At 43.3% G+C, this 19804-nt stretch overlaps 1 protein-coding gene across 1 annotated transcript in view; it reads left to right on the top strand.

Annotated features, from left to right (window-relative positions):
- The window catches only part of CSPP1 (centrosome and spindle pole associated protein 1), an 83196-nt gene extending 64107 nt beyond the window's left edge, over window positions 1-19089 (top strand). The window contains exons 35-45 of the mRNA XM_039912527.1: window positions 2094-2216; window positions 4608-4745; window positions 5227-5364; window positions 6165-6302; window positions 6621-6758; window positions 8725-8862; window positions 11171-11196; window positions 13555-13630; window positions 14449-14534; window positions 16210-16324; window positions 18054-19089. Coding sequence (XP_039768461.1) covers window positions 2094-2216; window positions 4608-4745; window positions 5227-5364; window positions 6165-6302; window positions 6621-6758; window positions 8725-8862; window positions 11171-11196; window positions 13555-13630; window positions 14449-14534; window positions 16210-16324; window positions 18054-18289 — 1352 coding nt within the window. The 3' untranslated portion in view covers window positions 18290-19089. The remainder of the gene's footprint in view (window positions 1-2093; window positions 2217-4607; window positions 4746-5226; window positions 5365-6164; window positions 6303-6620; window positions 6759-8724; window positions 8863-11170; window positions 11197-13554; window positions 13631-14448; window positions 14535-16209; window positions 16325-18053) is intronic.
- Window positions 19090-19804: the final 715 nt, after the last annotated feature.

Below are 19804 nucleotides of genomic sequence, written 5' to 3'. Positions count from 1 at the left end.
CTCTTAATTTTGCATATCATACTTGAGATTTTGCAGTCTTTCCACTCATCTCCTGTCTGTCGCTAAATCCTGCTGCTGGTTTTTCATTAACTCATTCAGTCGTATTTATTGATTGCTTACTGTGTGCAGAGCCCTGTACTAAGCGCTTGGAAAGTGCAGTTCAGCAATAAAGAGAGACAGTCCCTGCCCACAGTGAACTTGCAGTCTAGAGTGGGCAGACCGACACCAAGCAGCATGGCTCAGTGCAAAGAGCACGGGTGCGGGAGTCAGAGGTCATGGGTTCGAATTCCAACTCTGCCACTTGTCAGCTGTGTGGCAGTGGGCAAGTCACTTCTCTTCTCTGTTCCTCAGTGACATCTGTAAAATGGGGATGAAGACCGTGAGCCTCACATGGGATAACCCGATTACCCTGTATCTATGCCAGCGCTTAGAATAGTGCTCTGCACATAGTATGCGCTTAACAAATACCAACATTATTATTATTATTATTATTAATACAAGTAAACAAGCATCAATATAAATAAATAAAATTATAGCTATATACATATATATATACATAAGTGCTGTGGGGAGAGGAGAAGGGAGAAGAGCAAAGGGAGCTATTCAGGGTGACGCGGAAGGGAGTGGGAGATGAGGAAAAGTGGGGCTTAGTCTGGGAAGGCCTCTTGGAGGAAGTACAACTTCAGTAGGGCTTTGAAGGGGAGAAGAGTGATTGTCCAGCAGATTTGAGGAGGAAGAGCATTCTAGGCCAGAGGAAGAACGTGGGCCAAGGGTCAGCGGCGAGACAGGTGAAATCAAGGCCAGTGAGAAGGTTAGCACAAGTACAACTTCAGTAGGGCTTTGAAGGGGAGAAGAGTGATTGTCCAGCAGATTTGAGGAGGAAGAGCATTCTAGGCCAGAGGAAGAACGTGGGCCAGGGGTCAGCGGCGAGACAGGTGAAATCAAGGCCAGTGAGAAGGTTAGCACCAGAGGAGCAGAGCGTGCGGGCTGGGGTGTAGAGGGAGAGAAGGGAGGTTCAGTAGGAAGGGGCAAGGTGATGGAGAGCTTTAAAGCCCATGTCCATGTCCCTGATTCAGATTCTTGTCATATTTCAGTTAGATAACTGTGTCTGGCCTCCAGTCTCTCTTTCCTCCAGTCTGTATTCACTCTTCCTACCTGGATAATCTTTCTAAAAATTCTCTACACAGCAAGCAGAAATTTCACTGGTCTCTCTTCTCTCATTTATTGGCTCCCATCAACCATTATACCCCAGCCCACATTCTTTGCGCTTCTTAAACTGTCCACATTGGACTTGGCTACCACCAATGCCTTACTCACCCCTTCCTCCTACTTAGAATATCCTTCCTTTAAAGTCTCCCGCATCACAGATCTCCCCATCCTCAAAGCCCTTCTGAAAACCAAACAACTCCAGGAAGCCTTCCCTAATGAATACTCTTCTCCTTTAGTTGTGTAAATCGAACAACTAGCCTTAGCAGTAATGTTTATCCCCATTCCTTAATGTATGTACTCATTAATAATTACTTACATTCACCTTATTTAACGTGCCAGAATTCTATTATCAACAGTTATAGCTTGGTTCTTTCTCCTGCTCCTTCAATTTGTAATTTTTTTTCCTGCCTCCCCAGTTAGATTGTAAATTCCTTGAAGACAGGGATCATGTCTTTTATTGTACTCTCCCTACTGCTTAATACAGCATTCTGTACACTAGACTCTCCAAAAGCACTGTTGATTGATTGACATATGTAACTTCCTCATGGTCTTTATTTGGTTGTGACTCTTCTCCTGTTGCCTTTTCTACTTTATTTAAAAGCAGTGTCATCTGGATGTAAAATATGTCATTTCAGTGTTCCTGGAATTGGTGCATTTCATTTTTATTCCAAACATGGTAATTTGCCATGAAAATGGGCTAGAATATATTGAAGATACCCATCGTAATACGATTAGGAAGCATCCCTAGTGCAGTGTTTGTGGCTCGTTTTTCAAGGGCTCTCCAATTATTTAGGTTCATATGCTTTAAACATGAATTAATTATATTGAAGTATTCATTCTTCACTGGAAAAATACAAGATAAACATTGTTATCTTTTCACCAAGAATTTGAAACTGAGGAAGATGATCCACCAGATAGTGAAAACACGCTCACTCTTCAGGAGCAGGCCCAATTGAGAGCCCAACAAAAGAAAAAGAATAAAAAGAAAATGAAGGAAAAGTTCGAAGGTGAGAGAACTCATTGGAATGAACCTTTGAAGATCTATAAAAATCTAGAGAAGCAGCATTAGCCTGATGGAGAGATCATGGGCAGGGTAGCGAGAAGACCTGGGTTCTAATCTCGGCTTCACCACTTGTCGGCTGTGTGACCGTTGGCAAGTCACTTCACTTCTCTGTGCCTCAGTTACCTCATTTGAAGAACGGGGATCGAAGACTGTGAGCCCTGCATGGGGTGGACTGTGTCCAACTGGTTTCCTTTTATCTGCCCTAGCACATAGTACTGTGCCTGGCACATAGTAAGCGCTTAACAATACCATTATTATTATGTGCTAGGCACTGTGTTAAGCACTGGGGTGGATACGAGCAAATTGGGCTGGATACAGTCTCTGCCCCACGTGGGGCTCACAGTCTCAATCCCCATTTTACAGATGAGGTAGGCCCTGAGAAGTGAAGTTATTTGCCCAAGGTCAGCCAGCAGACATTTGGCAGAGCCAGTATTAGAACCCATGACCTTTTGATTCCCAGGCCCGTCCTTTATCCACTACACCATGCTCCTCCTCATGCATCTATCCCAGTGCTTAGTACAGTGCCTGGCACATAGTAAGAGTTTAACAAATACCACTTTAAAAAAATTTCTAAGTATTACCTTCAGTTCTCCTCACTTATTCCTCTTCAGTGTATGTTTTCTCTAAAAACAAGTAAGCTAGGAATGGCCAAGACTCATGAACTGGAGTAGTTCATTAAGTTCATATTAAGTGTATCATATGGATATTAAGTGTGTCATATGGAACACAGTACCTGACTCACAGGAGAGTTAACAATCTTTTACCCACACTGCTTAGCGTGACATAGAAGTCCAGTGACAGAGCTGGAAGAAAAACTCAGGTCCCATTCTCTTCTCACTGCATCTTAGTGCCTCCCTTTCTGTGCTGCAGTTTCCTCAGCTATGAAATGGGGAGACGATACCTGCTCTCCTTATCTCTAGGAATGTGCGCCCGATTCAGGACAGGGACTGTGTCTAATCTATTACCTTATACCCATTGTTGCATGGCACACACTGAGTGCTTAGTATGTAATTAGTATGAAGGCTCCATATCCACGCTTTAATGAGGATGCTGTTCATGTTAAGGAAATGGATAGTTTCCTCATGATGTAATATCTATCATTAGTTTTCTGCTCTTTTCTGCTCTAATAAATAGCAGTATCATCTGGGTAAGTTGTGGTTTCATGTTGCAGAATTTGATGGGTTCTGTTTTTAATTGACTCATGTAAATTAGTTGCCACCAGCATGTGCCAAAATAATATCCAGGATTTACATAAATTCCATTTAGATAGGGCTTTTATGACAGGGTTTGTATTGTCTGTTTTTTTTCATGGCTGTCAAATTTCATGAGGTTCTCCTATATCAAGGGGGTTGTGTTCTTGGAAAACTTATTACAGTTCACCTGGAAGATTGAAGCTGTGGTGGCTCGGGCCAACTGGCCCGATGGTTCCTGGTGGATATCCCATTGTTCATTCCCTGCCATCAACTCATCCTTCAGATTTACATCTCTCCCTCTCCTCCCCCTCCCACCATCTCAATTTCCTTCCCTTGCACTGTCTCCTCAAGAACTTCCAATAGTGATTCATCCACCTCCACATCAGACAGAAACTTCTTACCATCTTAACTTCTTAAGTACTCAATACCTTTCTCCCTCCAACCTTACCTCCTCGACTTCTTACTACAACCCAGCCCTCAACTTCGTTCCTCTAAAGCCAAACCACTCACCCACTTCCTGCCTCTGGCCTGAATGCTCTTCCTCTTCACATCTCCTATAGGGCTTGTCTTTTACAAGCGGCTTTCCGTGACTAAGCCCTCATGATGTCTCCTCCAACTCCCTCATTGCCCTTGCACTTAGATTTACACACTTTATTCACTTGCCCCCACAGCACTTCTGTAAATATCCACAATTTAGTGTCTGTCTCCCCCTCTAGACTGAAAGCTCGTTGTGAGCAGGGAACATGTCTGCCAACTCCATTATATTGTAATCTCCCAAGTGCTTAGTTGAGTACCATGCACACATAGCAAGTGCTCAATAAATTGATTGAATTTGTATTTGAAGCCGAATGCTGTTTCTTGACACCTTGTTGTACTCTGTTCAGGCACATTTAATATTGGATATAGGATAGGTGCTGGGATTACTGGGTTAGTTTGGGAGGAGAGGAAAGGGTGAATTTTAGTGATGTTGTGAAGGTTGGAAGGATGTTCCCCAATTTTGCCATTACATGCTATCCAAAAATGTGTAGTGAAAGTGGGGTGTTAGAAAAACTGAGTGTTAATTGACTGAGGTGTTAAATTGACTGAAGTATGTATTTCTCAATGAAATACAGTAAGATAGAAAGTGTTGTTATATCTTCTAGAATTTGAATCTCTCTCTAATATGAGTGTACTCCCTGATCCACCGGACGTAGAACACACTATGACTCTTCGGCAACAAGCTCAGTTGAGAGCCCAAAGAAGGAAAATGCACAGAAAGAAAATGAAGGATCGTTCGGAAGGTAAGAGAGAGTTGTTTGGAATAAATAGTCTCTTATGGCACTGTTGTTACCCACGGAATTCCCTGACATGTATTTTAGCCTTGCTTCTTCCACTTTTCTCTTTCAAAGGAAACATGCTTTTATTGGTCACCTTTCCTCATAACCCCAAAGAACTCTGTTCTTAGTACTGGAAATATGAATGCTCTTATCAGCACTTGAATTAGGAGGCTAGTCATATGTATCCCCTCATGATGTAATTTCCATCATGAGTCTTCTTTTGCCTTTTTTACTTTAATTTTGGGTGGCTTTTAGTGTTTACAGGATTTGTTGAATTCTATTGCCAATTGACAGGTGGTAATGCAGTTGCCACAAAAACGTTCCAGAATATATTAAGGACACACAGCAGCAGTGTATTTAGGCAGGCCTCCACTCTAGTAGTTACGTTGTCTTTTGTTCCACAAAGAATCTTGTAAGATATACAGCATTCTTATTTTTCCTCCAGAATTTGAAACATTTTCAGATGCGAGTGCATCCCCTGATCCACTAAGCATTGAACACACTCGGTTTCTTCAGGAACAAGCTCAATTGAGAGCCCAGCATAAGAAAATATATAAAAAGCAAACCAGTGAACCTATGAAAGGTAGCAGAGAATTGATTGAAATAAATTATCTTTTGTGTCTCACTAGTTATCCACCGAAATCCTTTTTTTTTTTGGTATGGTATTCGTTAAGCGCTTGCTATGTGCCAGGTACTGTACTAAGCACTGGGGTGGATACAATCTAATCAGGTTGGACACAGTCCATGTCCCACGTGAGGTTCACAGTCTTAATCCTCATTTTGCAGATGAGGTAACTGAGGCCCAGAGAAATGAAGCGACCTGCAGACAGGTGGTGGAGCTGGGATTAAAACCCAGGTCCTACTAACTCCCAGGCTTGTGCTGGATCCATTAGGCAACACTGCTTACTGAGTGTTAGCTGGGCTTCTCCATCCCTTTTCCTTTTCAGGGTGTGTACTTTTAAAAAAGAAATAGGTTAGCATTGGCCTCATTTTTTCTCATATCAATTCCAAGGAACTCTTACTGAAATCTGAGGGCTCTATATCCGCACTTTAATTAGGAGGCCATTCATAGTAAGGAAATATTTGATTCCCTTATGTAATTTTCATCACGAATCTTCTGCTCTTGCCTTTTCAGCTTGCTTTAATGGCAGTGTCACCTGGGGGAAAACATGGTTTTTTGGGGTTTTTTTTTGTTTTTTTTTAGTGCTGCAGGATTTGTTGCATGCACCTTTTAATCTGCACATCGTAATTTAGTTGCCGTGAAAATGTGCTGGGTTATATTAAGGGTTTACATCAGCAGTGCATTTTATTACAATATTAATGTTGGTTTTTGTTTTCCAAAGAATACAAGAAGATATAAAACATTCCTATCTCTTCTCCCAGAATTTGAAGCATTCGCCGACGTGAGTGCACCCCCCACTCCACCAAATGCTGAAGACATTCTGACTCTTCAGCAGCAGGCTCAGTTGAGAGCCCAACAGAAGAAAGTGAATAAAACAAAAATGAATGAAAATTTTGGAGGTAAAGAAAATTGATTGCAATAACGTGCTACCTCCCGCAAAAATTACTAATGTTGATTTCAGTTTTAATGGCTATGTCACCTGGGAAAGATGTGGTTTTTAATTTTACAGGATCTGGTGCATTCGGTTTTTAATTGCTGCGTGTTAATGTAGTGGCCACAAAAATGTGTCAGGTACATGTCAACAATGCATCTAGGTAACATTTCAAGTGGCATTCCAATTGTTTCTGCTAAGATGTTTTAAAATGGGGGAGTTGCTTTTCTGAATTATCGATTCTTTGGGTAAACGTGAGCTGAGTCATTCTTACCTTTTCTTCCAGATTTTGAAATAGCAGATGGGAGGAATGCGTCCCTCGATCCACCAAACTTTGAACACAGTCTCACTCTCCAAGAACAGGCCCAAGCTAGAGCCCAACAAAAGAAAATGAAGGAAAAACAAAGGAAAGAAAATTTTGAAGGTAAGAAAGAATTGATTGGTATAAGCTGCTCTTTATGACTGTTGTTGTCAGTCGGTCCTTTCTGGGGACTTACTGTGTGAAGAGCACTGGACTAAGCATTTGGGAGAGTATAATATGACAGAGTTGGTAGACACTTTTTGTGCCCACAACAAGATTAGAGTCTAGAGGGACAGGCAGACGATATAAATAAATTAGAGATATGGATATAAGTGCTGTGGAGGGGAGGGAGGGGTGAATAAAGGGTGCAAATTCAAGTGCAAGGGCGATGCAGAAGGAAATGAGGGCCTAGTCGGGGAAGACTTCCTGGAGGAGATGTGCCCTCAAAAAGGCTTTGAAGGTGGGGAGAGTGATCGAATTTTGGAAGTGAAGTGGGGAGGGTGTTCCAGGCCAGAGGCAGAATGTGGGTAGTATTACTTTATATCATATTCAGTCTGGTATAAAATGTCATAAAATGCATCAGACTATAGTAAGGATGCCTGCAACAGTGTGTTAAATTTGATCCGATTTAAACCTGGGTCAGAGACAGTTTATTATAATAGTACTTGTAGTATTTTTTGAGCGCTTACTGTGTGCCAAGCACTGAAATAAGCAATAGGAGAGAGGCAAGATAATCAGGTCAGACCCAGCCCCGTCCCACATGGTGCCCGCAGTCGAAGTAGGTGGTAGTTGTTCATGAAGTCTCAAAAGTGTTCGTGAAGTGACTTTTTTGAAGTAAAAGTAAATATGCTAATCGAGGGAATTGCGGGTAAGTCTTACCCAAGTAAAAATAGTTTGTGTTGATAAAGGAATCTCCTGTCAAGAATGATGGAAAACCTGTGAGAAAGAATTGCAGAGCTTGTCTTTTGTGCAGCTCCACTTGCCCTCCCTTGTCTTTGCCAGTCCACTTCCTGAGGGACGGGCACAGGAGAGCACAATCGAGTCAGGGATGCAGGGCCTTACAAAAGAGAAGCAGCGTGGCTCAGTGGAAAGAGCACGGGCTTTGGAGTCAGAGGTCATGAGTTCAAATCCCGGCTCGGCCACTTGTCAGCTGTGTGACTGGGCAAGTCACTTAACTTCTCTGGGCCTCAGTTACCTCATCTGTAAAATGGGGATTAAGACTGTGAGCCCCCATGTGGGACAACCTGATTCCCCTATGTCTACCCCAGCGCTTAGAACAGTGCTCGGCACATAGTAAGCACTTAACAAATACCAACATTATTATTATTATTAAAAGGGCACACACAAGTTTTATTTTTAATGCAGAGGGTCCATGTAACCCAGCAGGTGGTTCCCTTTGGTAGCCCCTGCAGTTTTGGCCACATACATTAACCAGATATTTTTCAGGATTCTTGCTGGACCTGTGCTTCCCAAGGGATACCTTTGGTGGGAAACTTTCACCCCTGATGGGTTTGTACCAGAAAGTATTTCTCCTCTTGCAGAGCTGGGACTAGAGCTCAGTTCATCTGATTTCCAAATCCATGTCCTTTCCACTGGACCAATAGCAAGGTTAGTGAGGATATAGAAACACAAGTGCATCTGATAGCAGATTGCAAACTAACCAAAGTCCCATGGGCTATGGAGTTGGGCTACCCCCAGGTGGAGTTTCTAACTTGCAGAGAACTACAGTTAAAACTTACTTGAGTAGTAATACATTTTGAGAAAACAGTAATATAGAGTTGTTCGGGGAAGGTTCGGAAGAGGGGCAGGACGTTATGAAGAAGACAATTGGAAATGACGGGGAATGCATCAGGTATCAGGTAGAACTTTTAAGATATTTAAATTCAATTCTGTTTTTATTAGCTTCAGTAAAGTGAGGTGAAAACTTCATATAAGTAGGATCTCTGTTGTAGGGTTTGTATTTCTTTTGTCTCTTAAGTGGCTCTCCAGTTAAGTTCAGATGTTTTAAGCGAGGAGTTAGCTTTACTGCGCTATCCATTGTGCACTAGAAGAAGATAGTAAGGTAAAAACATCCTCTTTTTATCCCCAGAGTTTGAGACATTCTCAGATGTGAGTCCACCCCCAAATCTACCCTCCAGTGACCACCCTCAGACTCTTTACCAGCAGGCTCAGTTGAAAGCCCAACACAAGAAAGCACCCACAAAAAATATGCCTGAAACCTGTGATGGTAAGGGAAAATGGATGGGAATAAACTTTTTTTTATGATTTTAGCTCTGCTTCTTCCCATCTACTCTGTCGTCGGTATAAATTTAATTTTTGAAATCATTTTATTTGGGAAATGAATATTGAAATTACAAGTCAAAAGTTTCTCTCCTTTAACTTGACAGTCATTTGTCTTCCACTGAGGTTTTTCTGATCTTCATCAAAATCTGCCCTGCTCTCAGGTCACTTTCCAGCAGCTCTTCAGATCTCTTCAACTTGGGTTTCTGGACCCAGTATCACTATCCAATGTCAGCCCTTCCCCCCATAGGCTCCTAAGCAGCAATTCCAGAGTGTGAAGCTTCTTTTGTAGGTAAAATCTTTCCCAGTTGAGAAGTACAATTCAGCACCAGAGACAATCCCTGCCCACAACGGGCTCACAGTCTAGAAGGAATGTGGGGAGTGGGGCTAGGTGTGACAGGGGAGAGGTGATGAGCAGAATTGTTGGGGAATGCAATGTTTGGGAAGGTAGTGTGAAGGGAGGATGGGTAGTTGGTGGGGAAGGAATTAAAGCTTTCCATTTCAGGGACATCCTTGCCGCTGAAAGCAACTCACTTATCCCCAGCTGTGAAGCCTTAATGGATTCTGAAGGCCACAGCCATCAGACTCATAGTATCTTCTCCTTCGAAGGGGGTGTTGGCAGTCCGGGAGTAGCCATAATGTTGAGACCCCTTGGATCTGCAGCCTCAGCAGCCACTTCTCTCCCTACCATTTTCTTCTCTGCTTCTGCAGCAAAGGGCAGGGGCCAGAGGTTTCTGGACACTTTTTTTTCCCCCAAACAGTGGACCTTATCGGTCCACATTGACTCCAGGCTGGGCTGCATTCTCTCCACCCCCCCCCCCCCAACCCACCTCCAGTGCCTGAAATGAGCTCAGTGGGACCTGTCTTGCCTCTGACCCCCAAGATGGCACAAGTAGGTGGCTTTTCAACCTGCGTGGGACCAGTTTGCGGGTTTTGGGATGTCACCGATGCTCTGCTACTGGAGCAGCACTGGCTCCCTGCTCAGCTGGCCCATCCTGGGCCACGGGCCTGAGCCACCACTCCCGGTGGCGAGAAAGGGTGGGGAAAGCCCGGCAGCAAGCCTGAGTATCCTCTCCCCTTCTACCTCCTTCTCCTCCCACTTGTTCTTCTCTCTTCCGTATCCTAATTGGCCTTTCCCTTCCCTTTCAATGATTCTTTCCATCCCCCTTCCGTCCACTCTTAGGGGATCCCAGGTTTGGGCAGAAAAGAAGTAAATGTGGAACTTATTCAGCCTTTCATTCCACAGAGGTTGTGTAATAGAAAATAAGGACAAGGTGGACGATGTGCTATTTGATTAACATCCAAATCTTTTTCAGTGTTTTTGAAGATCTTCAATAATTGTAAACTACTGTGGCAGCATCTAACTCTTCCTTCATGTTTCTGTGCTACTAAAGTCAAGAAAACCCCTGCTCTGAAAGGTTATCCAGCTGTTGGACCCTTCTCTCACACAGGAAAAATGTGGGGTGGATTGATCCTTTCAGGGTCCTCAGTAAAAAGGAATATAACTGCTGTCTTTTCAGCTACACCTTAGAGTTAATCACAGTTACTGCAGAAGAAGAAATAGGTCAATTTCTGGACCTCCAGAGTTTTTCACTGCCATTACCTATCTCTCTTAACCTGGGTTAATTGTGATATTTGTTAAGCGCATACCATGTGCCAAGCACTGTACTAAGTGCTGGGGTAGACAGAAGATAATCAGGTCCCACTTGGGTCTCATAATCCAAGTTGGAGGTGAGGGAACAGAGTCCCAGAGAGGAGAAGTGAAATGACTTGCCCCAGGGTCTCACGGCGGGTATGTGGCAAATCTGGGATTGGAACCCAGGTCCTCTGATTCCCTGTTCCATGCTCCTTCCCCTAGGCCATGGTGCTTCCCAAATTGAGTAAAATATTTTACATTTTTGAATGAACGTATTTCATTATGGTAATGTATTAGTTAAAAAGTTTTCCCCTGACATTACAGTGCACGTTTTTTAACATTGCCACATCCTGGAGAATATATGACATTTTAAGCCTGTCGCATTTAAGAGGACACCAGATGTAGGTGGAATTTCATTCCAGTATCGGACCCTGAATGCCGTGCATAGTCATTTGGAGACATTCATCACAGAGAAAGAATCATTGAAAGTTTGGCCTTTATCAGCAGGAAAGGTGCTTACATAATCTAAATATATGTTGGTGTTTTTGCTGAGTACTTCCTAACTTTCTCTTCTATTTTTGGTTGTGGCGGATGCCGGCTGAATTGAAAATCTCTCCAGACTTTAACCTACAGATCATGGAACTGGTAAGAAATAGATGGCTTATTTTTCTCAGATTCAAATTTGTGGAAGTATTATGACTCTAATTTAGCATTTTAATTTGGAGCTATGTCTAAATACTTCCTTGAAAGATAATACATTCACTCTTCCTTTCTGGCTATTGACTGTAAACTCATTATGGACAGGGAATGTGTCTACTTATTCCCTTGTATTGTACTCTCCCAAACACTTTGAACAGTGCTCTGCATATAGTTAGCACTCAATAAATACCACTGATTGATTGTACTGGCAAGATAAACACCACTAAAATTTTTTAAGTACCAACTGTGTATAGAATAGGTGGAAACAAAAGGTGACACAATCTCTGCCTTAGAGGAAACTAAGGTGAGGTTGAGAGAGACAAATTACTATAGGTAGTCAACATGCAAAAGAATAAAAGCATATTCACCTGTGTGTTGAGGTGGCTGGGCTAGTTATATCAAGCAAGTAGAGGAACCATTCCTTGGAGGGTAGATTATTTGGGGAGAATTGAGGAGGGAAGACAGATCCTTGCCAGGGGGAGGTGTGAGAAATGGGTTGGAGGTGAGTCATGAGAAAGTCATGCTAGCTTGGAAGCAGTGAAGAGCACACACTGGGACCTGGAGGGAGAAAGGTTATTTTTTAAAAAAAGCATTTTGCTCAAATGAAAAAAAAATCTGCGACTTAAATTTTACATGGAAATTCATCCCTTAGAGGGCAGGTTCCATGTCTCTTCCCCCTTTCCCCACCCCAAGCTTTTACTTAGTACAATGTTTTACACACAGTAGGCATTGCAGGAAATGCCTTTGGCCGCAAAATTGGAGAAGCAGCGTGGCGCAGTGGAAAGAGCACGGGCTTTGGAGTCAGGGCTCATGAGTTCGAATCCCAGCTCGGCCACTTGTCAGCTGTGTGACTGTGGGCAAGTCACTTAACTTCTCTGTGCCTCAGTTCCCTCATCTGTAAAATGGGGATTAAGACTGTGAGCCCCACGTGGGACATCCTGATTCTCCTGTGTCTACCCCAGCGCTTAGAACAGTGCTCGGCACATAGTAAGCGCTTAACAAATACCAACATTATTATTATTATTATTATTAGGATAGAAAAATTTGTGAAGTCTTTAAATTTGTGGCACAGGACATCTAATTAATGATGGTATTAAACATTCCTATGTGGCAAGCACCGTACTAAGAACGGGGTAGATTAAAGATAATCAGGTTGTTCACAGTCCCTGATGCACTTGGGACTCACCCAATGTGTGCTCTTCACTGCTTCCAAGTCACTGCCAAGACTTTCTCATGACTCACCTCCAACCCATTTCTCACACTTCCCCCTTGCAAGGATCTGTCTTCCCTCCTCAATTCTCCCCAAATGCGAGTTAACACAGCGCTGCAGCTTTAGGTAGTGGGAGAATACAATGCTCTGCACATAGTAAGCGCTCAATAAATACTATTGAATGAGAGCAGAGCTATATGCCATGTTAATCCTCCCCAAATTCCTGCAGATTCATATGTTCCCAGGGGACTCTCATTAATTCATTCATCCAGTCGTATTTATGGAGTGCTTACAGTGTGTAGAGCACTGTTCTAAATCCTTGGAAGAGTAAAATATAACAATGAACAGACACAGTCCCTGCCCACAATGATCTTACAGATATGAATATAAATAAATTACAGATGTGTATGAAAGTGCTGTGGGACTGGGAGAGGGAATGAATAAAGTCCCAGTATATACTCTGATATACTCCCAGAATGTAGTGTGCCGCCTGGTCAGTTCCTGGTCAGTTTTGGGAATCTCTGCCTATTTTGTTTCGTAGTAAGTGTGGGATTTGTTAATTCCTATGTGCCAAGCAGTGTATTAAGCACTGGAGTAGATCAGAGATAATTAGGTTGAATATAGTCCCTGACCCCATGTGGAGCTCATAGTCTAAGAAGGAAGGTAAATAGGTATTGAGTCCCCATTTTACAGATGAGGAAACGGAGGCCCTGAAAAGGTAAGTGACTCGTCCAAGGTCACACAGCAGCAAGTGGTGGAGGCCTGGCATAGAACCAAGGTCTTCCTGACACTCGGTGTTGGGCTCTTTTCATTAGGCTTTCCTGCTTTCTACTCCTTATTGCGGGATCCAGAAGTGACTGAGAATCCCAGATTTTAGAGCTTTAGCTGTGTTCAGTTTGAGGTTAGGTTAGTCATGTAGAGTGTTAAGAGGCATAGTTTGAGCAGTGGGGACACAAATCTGTATTTCTGCCCTGATGAACATCGTGCTTATATTGGTACTAATCTGGCTTTTTTCCACTTGGAAAATTACTTGAAAGGAACAAAAGTAAGTACTGTAGTTTGCTCACCCTGTACTGTGTGATGATATTTCTCAGGCTGAGGATGAATTCAGGGACAAGCCAAGGGACTTCATGAACAGTTCACTTTTGGAATCTGACAGTGCCTTTATCGGTGAGTGAATCTATTTTAAACAGCCATATATGCTTCTCAAGTCTTTCGGAGAGTGTTTCACATTTATAGGATTATGTGAAATAATCTTTGTATGTTTTGCACCCTTATAAGCCCATTAATAAACCTCGATACCAGTAATAACTTTCTACACTTTCATTCATCAATCCTATTTATTGAGCGCTTACTGTGCGCACACTTCTGCTCCACCAGAACCTATAGATTATTTTATACACCCTTTAAAACCTGGAAGAATAAAGCTCAATACCCTATTACACTTTTAAAGGATCATGTGCTTAAAAGTGAAATGCTTGAGAAGATAAAGTTCCTAGTGGGTAGGGATCACGTCTGCCAACTCTGTCAGACGATTTCTGCCCCCTTCCACCTCCCAAAGCCCTATCGAAGGCACATCTCCAAGAGGCCTTCCCTAAGCCCCCTTTTCCTTTTCTTCACTCCCCTCCTACATCGTCCTGACTTGCTCCCTTTATTCATCTGCCTCACAGCACTTATGTACAAATTCATTCATTCATTCAGTCGTATTTATTGAGCCCCAGCTGTGTGCAGAGCACTGTACTAAGTGCTTGGAAAGTACAATTCAGCAATAAATAGAGACAACCCCTACCCACAACGGGCTCACAGCCATTATTTATTTATATTAATGTTCGTCTTCTCCTCTAGATGGTGATATATCTCATTGTGGACAGGGAATATCTCTGTTACATTGTTGAATTGTACTCTCCCAAGCGCTTAGTACAGTGTTCTGCATACGGTAAGCACTCACTAAATACAATTGATTGATTCAAATGCTTTGCTCCTTCCAGGTGCTAATGGGGAGCCATTTGCTGTTGAGGAAAACAGAAGCTATACATCATTTGCAAGGGAATTCAGGAAAAAACCTGAAGAATTTGTAAGTATGAAATGTGTTTTTCCTATTGCCATTTGTTGGTGTGTGTAATATTAGTGCAGCCTGTCCTGCTTCTGAACTCTTTCCTTATGCTGAATGGACTTGGGAGTGTGAGAAGGGGGTACACTGTTTCATCGTAACTAAGTCCCCAGCAACACCATTCCGGGATCAGTGATTCTTCGCCCTTTCTTGCACCTTTGACAACAGGATGCTTGAAGGAGCAGTGGGCTGATGGCTTTCTGATAACCATGCAAATGGTTATCGAGGTGCCATCTGTCGATCAGTGGTATTTGAGTGCTTAATATGTGCAAGTCACTCTACTGTGTGCCTGGAGGAGTATACAGAGTTGTAGTAGGAGAGAAGTGAGGTGAGTTAGGAAGGGGCAAGGTGATCGATTTAACTGTAGGATCTTAGCCAGAGTCATTCTGGACTGACTAATGAAAAATAGCGTGGAATTCTCTGATATAGGAGGTATGGCCTCAACATTTTTATGCAGTACTCATAAATCATACAGATATTTTGACATTATCAGTGGGTAAATCTGGACTCTAGAAATAGCTTCATGAATTTGGCTTCCCTCAGCCGTTATTTATGTAACCGTAAATTATCTCTATCACTGTCTTCCCCTTCAGGCTATAAGTTTCTTGTGGACAGTGAACGTGTCTACCAACTCCGTCACACTGTGTTCTCTTTAGTGCTTAGTACAGTGTTCTGCACACAGTAAAATGCTTAATAAATACCACTGATTGATTCCGTAATAAGTGATTAAGATTTTGAGGGTTTCTTAGCAGCCTGGTGTCAGAACCGGGGTTGCCTTGACCTGTGGGATAAAGCAGGTGGGCCTAGCCACAGCTGCAGTGCAGCAAGAGATCTGAATCCAGGTATTAGAATACATTTCTTGTCCTCTGGAAATACCTATCAGATCACAAGCATCATTTCAAAGCCCTACAGGCCTTCAAGAATCGCTTTAGTCATCTGTACCCTTGAGGCAGGCAGCCAAGAAAGGTTGTAAATCATTGTTCTGAATCGGCCAGGCACTGCCAACTGCCTCTCAGCTAAAACCTGGGAGAAAAGTGGCAAAGAGGTCAGCGTATATCGCTGCCATCAAGAAAGGAGCAGCTTTTCTTTAGTGGTTTGTGAAACTGGCAGATGAAAGTATAGCAGTAGCATGCATTTCAAACAGCATAGCGGCCAGTTCCTTTGAATACGTCCATGGGGCGAGGAGGGGTGTGTGTTCGTGGTTGTGTGTGTGCGTGCATGCATGTCTGCCTGCATGCAGTATGGTGTAGTGGATAGAGCATGGGCCTGGGAGGCCGAAGGTCATGAGTTGTAATCCCAGCTCCGCCACCTGTCTGCCGTGTGACCTTGGTTAAGTAACTTTACTTCTCTGGGCCTCAGTTGCCTCATCTGTAAAATGGGGCTTGAGTCTGTGAGCCCCACGTAGGACAAGGGCTGTGTCCAACTCGATTTGCTTGTATCTACCCCAGCACTTAGTACAGTGCCTGGCACGTAGTAAGCACCATAGGAATAAATACCATCGTTATTCTAAAGATGTGTATATGTATTTCAGAGGGCTGGGATTGTGCTTAATCTTTACTTGGTAATCCTGAGCACTCACGTGGTTGGTGTTTATGAAGGTTATTTTTGGCTGGGGGCTAACTTTCTGTCCACTGTGCAGCCCGATACCATCTCCTTATGCTCCGAAACCAGTATAAATGTTGAAGAACTTAGAACCAGAAATGAGGAACGGATGCAAAGACTCAACGGACTCCAAAAGAATCTCTCCTCAGCAGGTATGGGGGCTCTTGAGGGCCAAAAGCGGATTTTTTTTTTAAATAACCTTTGAGGCTCCCTCCAACTCCAGCACTTTATGATCCTCTAGACACGTTATAAGAATTATACCCAGTTAAGCAGGAGCACCTCATTTTAATAAATAATCAAAATTTCTGGAGGAAAGTGCCCCTCCCTTTTTTGTGTAAACAGTCAATTTTGGCTGTCAGAGTCAATTGTTGTAACTAAATATTTCTCCTAGTTACAATGAACATTTAGAGTATAACCCCCAACTTTGGTCAGTAACGGCTGCCCTAAGGCTTGGTATTCCAGATCCTCGGAGAAGAGACTCACGACAGTGGAGAAGTTGTAAAATCTGGACTTGAGAATACTTTTTGTCCTTGGCACTCTTAGTTGGGATCACCAGAGGCTGAACTAATAGACATGAATAGAGTATTTGGGTAGCCTGTCCTTTAGCAAATGTTTTCATATTGACAGAGTCAGCTGTCTCAGTTTTCTGCACCAGAGAAAAGCAAAACTTGAATTCAGATTAATGTTCCTTTGATGGCTTATTAAATGTTGACAATTTTTGTGCAATCCCACTTGGCAGATAATTAGGGAATTATCAAGTGTGAGTGCTTAGAGGGAAGTTTTGTCACATATTGTCCAAATGTGGGAGCTTTTTTTTGTCTTTTTTTCCCATCAAAATGCATTGGTTCCTGAGGATTCTCTGGGATATTGGGGTTGAGTGAGAGATAAGTTGTCTTCCCAGATCAAAAATACGAGAGGATTCAGTTTCTTTAGGGTTGTAGTGTTTTTTAAATGACAGGGAGACACTTTTAGAAGGAATCATAGCAAAATCTAAAATAGAAGTAAACCCAGGCGTAGAACTCGAGAAGCAGCGTGCCTAGTGGATAGGGCACAGGCTTGGGAGTCAGAAGGACCTGGATTCTAATCCAGGCTCTGCCACTTGTCTGCTGTGTGACCTTGGGTAAGTCACTGCATTTTTGTTACTTCATCTGTAAAGTGGGGGTTAAGATTGTGATCATCTTTTTTTTAAAAAAAGAAACAAACTTCCTGAAGAGAGAGGAGGCAGGACCCTAATCATGTCAATTTAAATGACAGAGAGATCAAGTGTACCGGCTAAAAGAGTTCTGAGGCCTGAGGTTAAATAAGACCCTTTTTTTTGAAGAAAAAAATGTATTTTCAACCTGCTTCACAAGATAATAATAATGTTATTTGTCAAGCGCTTACTATGTGCAGAGCACTGTTCTAAGTGCTGGGGTAGATACAGGATAATCAGGTTGTCCCACGTGAGGCTCACAGTTCATCCCCATTTTACAGATGAGGGAACTGAGGCACAGAGAAGTTAAGTGACTTGCCCACAGCCACACAGCTGACAGAGATGGGATTCGAACTCATGACTCTGACTCCCAAGCCTGGGCTCTTTCCACTGAGCCACACATGCAAACCTGACCATTGGCAGATCTGCTTCCTGCAGCCAAAGGAAAGTGCTGTAATTGTGAACCATGAAGCCTGCTGCCATCGGTTTGCAGGGGGCTTTTGTTTCACCCTTTCCTCCTGGTCTGGCGGCCCAGCAACAGTCCACCACACCCACCTTTAGCTGTGGCTCTTCACTGTAGCTTCGCGTAGACCGACTATCCGTCATCAGAAGACGAGGATTGCTTCTAATCAGCCCCTTGGGTACAGGCTTGGCTCGAAACCTCACATCCAACCCCTCTCTGTCTCCAGGTCGGGACGACAGCGACAATTTCCTGCTTGATCCCGACGGCTCTCTGAAGCAGTGCTCCCCCGAGGGTGGTGAAAGAGCGGATTCGGCAACGACCCTGGCGTCTGAGCCCTGGCTCCGCCCAGGAACTTCGGAAACGCTGAAAAGATTCTTGGCGGAACAGTTCAACCCCGGCCACTTTCCCTTGGAAAATCCAGTCGCTTTTCACTGGCAGGGCCTGTCGACGGCACATGGCTAAAGCCGATGGAGGTTTGTGGGGGAATGAGCTCTGCTTTTTAGGATGAAAGGATTATGGGAAATGAGATGCACTTTGGGGCTTTTTCCCTCCTAGAAAGGTGTAGCCAGTTCAGATGGACATATGCATACACTCTAAATTGCAGAGTGTTTAAGACCCCCAAATTGAAATGACACTTGGGGCAGTTGCCCAATGCTGTAATTTGTATTTTTACTTTGGTGGTGTTTCACCGTGCCTTTGGCAGCCTTGCTTCCTCTTGAGCAAAATCTCTCTTCCCCCACTTCAGTCTGGATTTGGACCTGTTTCCTTCCCCTCCCCACCATCGCAGTCTCCAGGCTAGCTCTTAGGTGCCAAGGCATTGCTTTTGTTTCTTGCTCTTCTGTCAGGGACTCAGCCTCCTCCTTGGCCAGCTTCACTCCACCTCCCCGGTCTCCTTCTCTACCTCGCTCTTGACTCCCATTGGTCAGGTCTTTCCCCTCTAAGTACCTCAATGTACTGATGCATTTAGTTGCCTGTCCTTACATCATTTGTATCTATTTCAGCTGTTGGAGGTTTGCAATTTGTGTCTACTCATCTCCATTAGATTACCAAGGTATGTGAGGTTAGGGATAGAGTTTTTTTTCATAGAGGGCTCTGCACTTGGGAGGTGCTTGAGAAATAAATACTGATTTCCTCTTCAGCTAAGCACTAATTACACGCTGGTTATCCAGGTACTGTTTTAATTTAATGTATAATTTAAGAAATGGTTTTTGTGATCAATTTTAACTGTCCATGGATGGCAATAAATTTTTATTTTATTACCAGTGCTGTTTATAATCTCAGGTAATAGCTCAGACCACAATTATTTGACAAGAGGCCAACCACTTTGGGCTGAAAGGTATTTTGGGAGGGAGGGAGAGCACATAATATTGTACATATTCCCAGAAAACCATTTTAAATCTTTCTTCCCAGGGACTGCAAACATGCAATTTATACCTCAAAGACAGCAAACTCGTCTTACCTGCTGGGCTCAGCCCCATGACAATCCTCACAGTGGGTATTCTCATCTACTGCCCCTGGAGAATGTTCCTCTTTGCAATTACCTGTCTGTACTTCCTCAGCCTAGGTCCGGTGCAGAAAGTTCTGTTAGAACTCTCCAAGAAAGGAGATTTTGCCTAACTGAATTCTTTCCCCACCAGATAGGTCAGTTGCTACGTGTCGGTCTGGGTCTTCTGTATCCTGGAGGAGTTCAATCACTGGTATTTATATTGAGCACTTACTGTGTGCAGAGCACTTGGGAGAGTGCGACAAAACACATTCCCTGCCCACAGAGTGCTTCCTGACTATAAGGCAAGACAGATATTAAAATAAATTACAGGTATGGTATCCAAGTGCTGGGGGAGAGCCTCTTTGAGGAGATGTGATTTTTAATAAGGATAATTTGGGATAATCCCTCCCCAGATCCTTTTGAGAAATGTTGTTCATTCAGGGTTCAAAGATCCTTTGCTGGTTCGGTAAAGCTGGGCCACAGAATTGAAG

This window comes from Ornithorhynchus anatinus, chromosome 7 (assembly GCF_004115215.2).
Source record: "Ornithorhynchus anatinus isolate Pmale09 chromosome 7, mOrnAna1.pri.v4, whole genome shotgun sequence".
Lineage (NCBI taxonomy): Eukaryota > Metazoa > Chordata > Mammalia > Monotremata > Ornithorhynchidae > Ornithorhynchus > Ornithorhynchus anatinus.
Note: the sequence above shows the minus strand (reverse complement) of the source record. Positions and strands in the feature narration are given on the sequence as shown.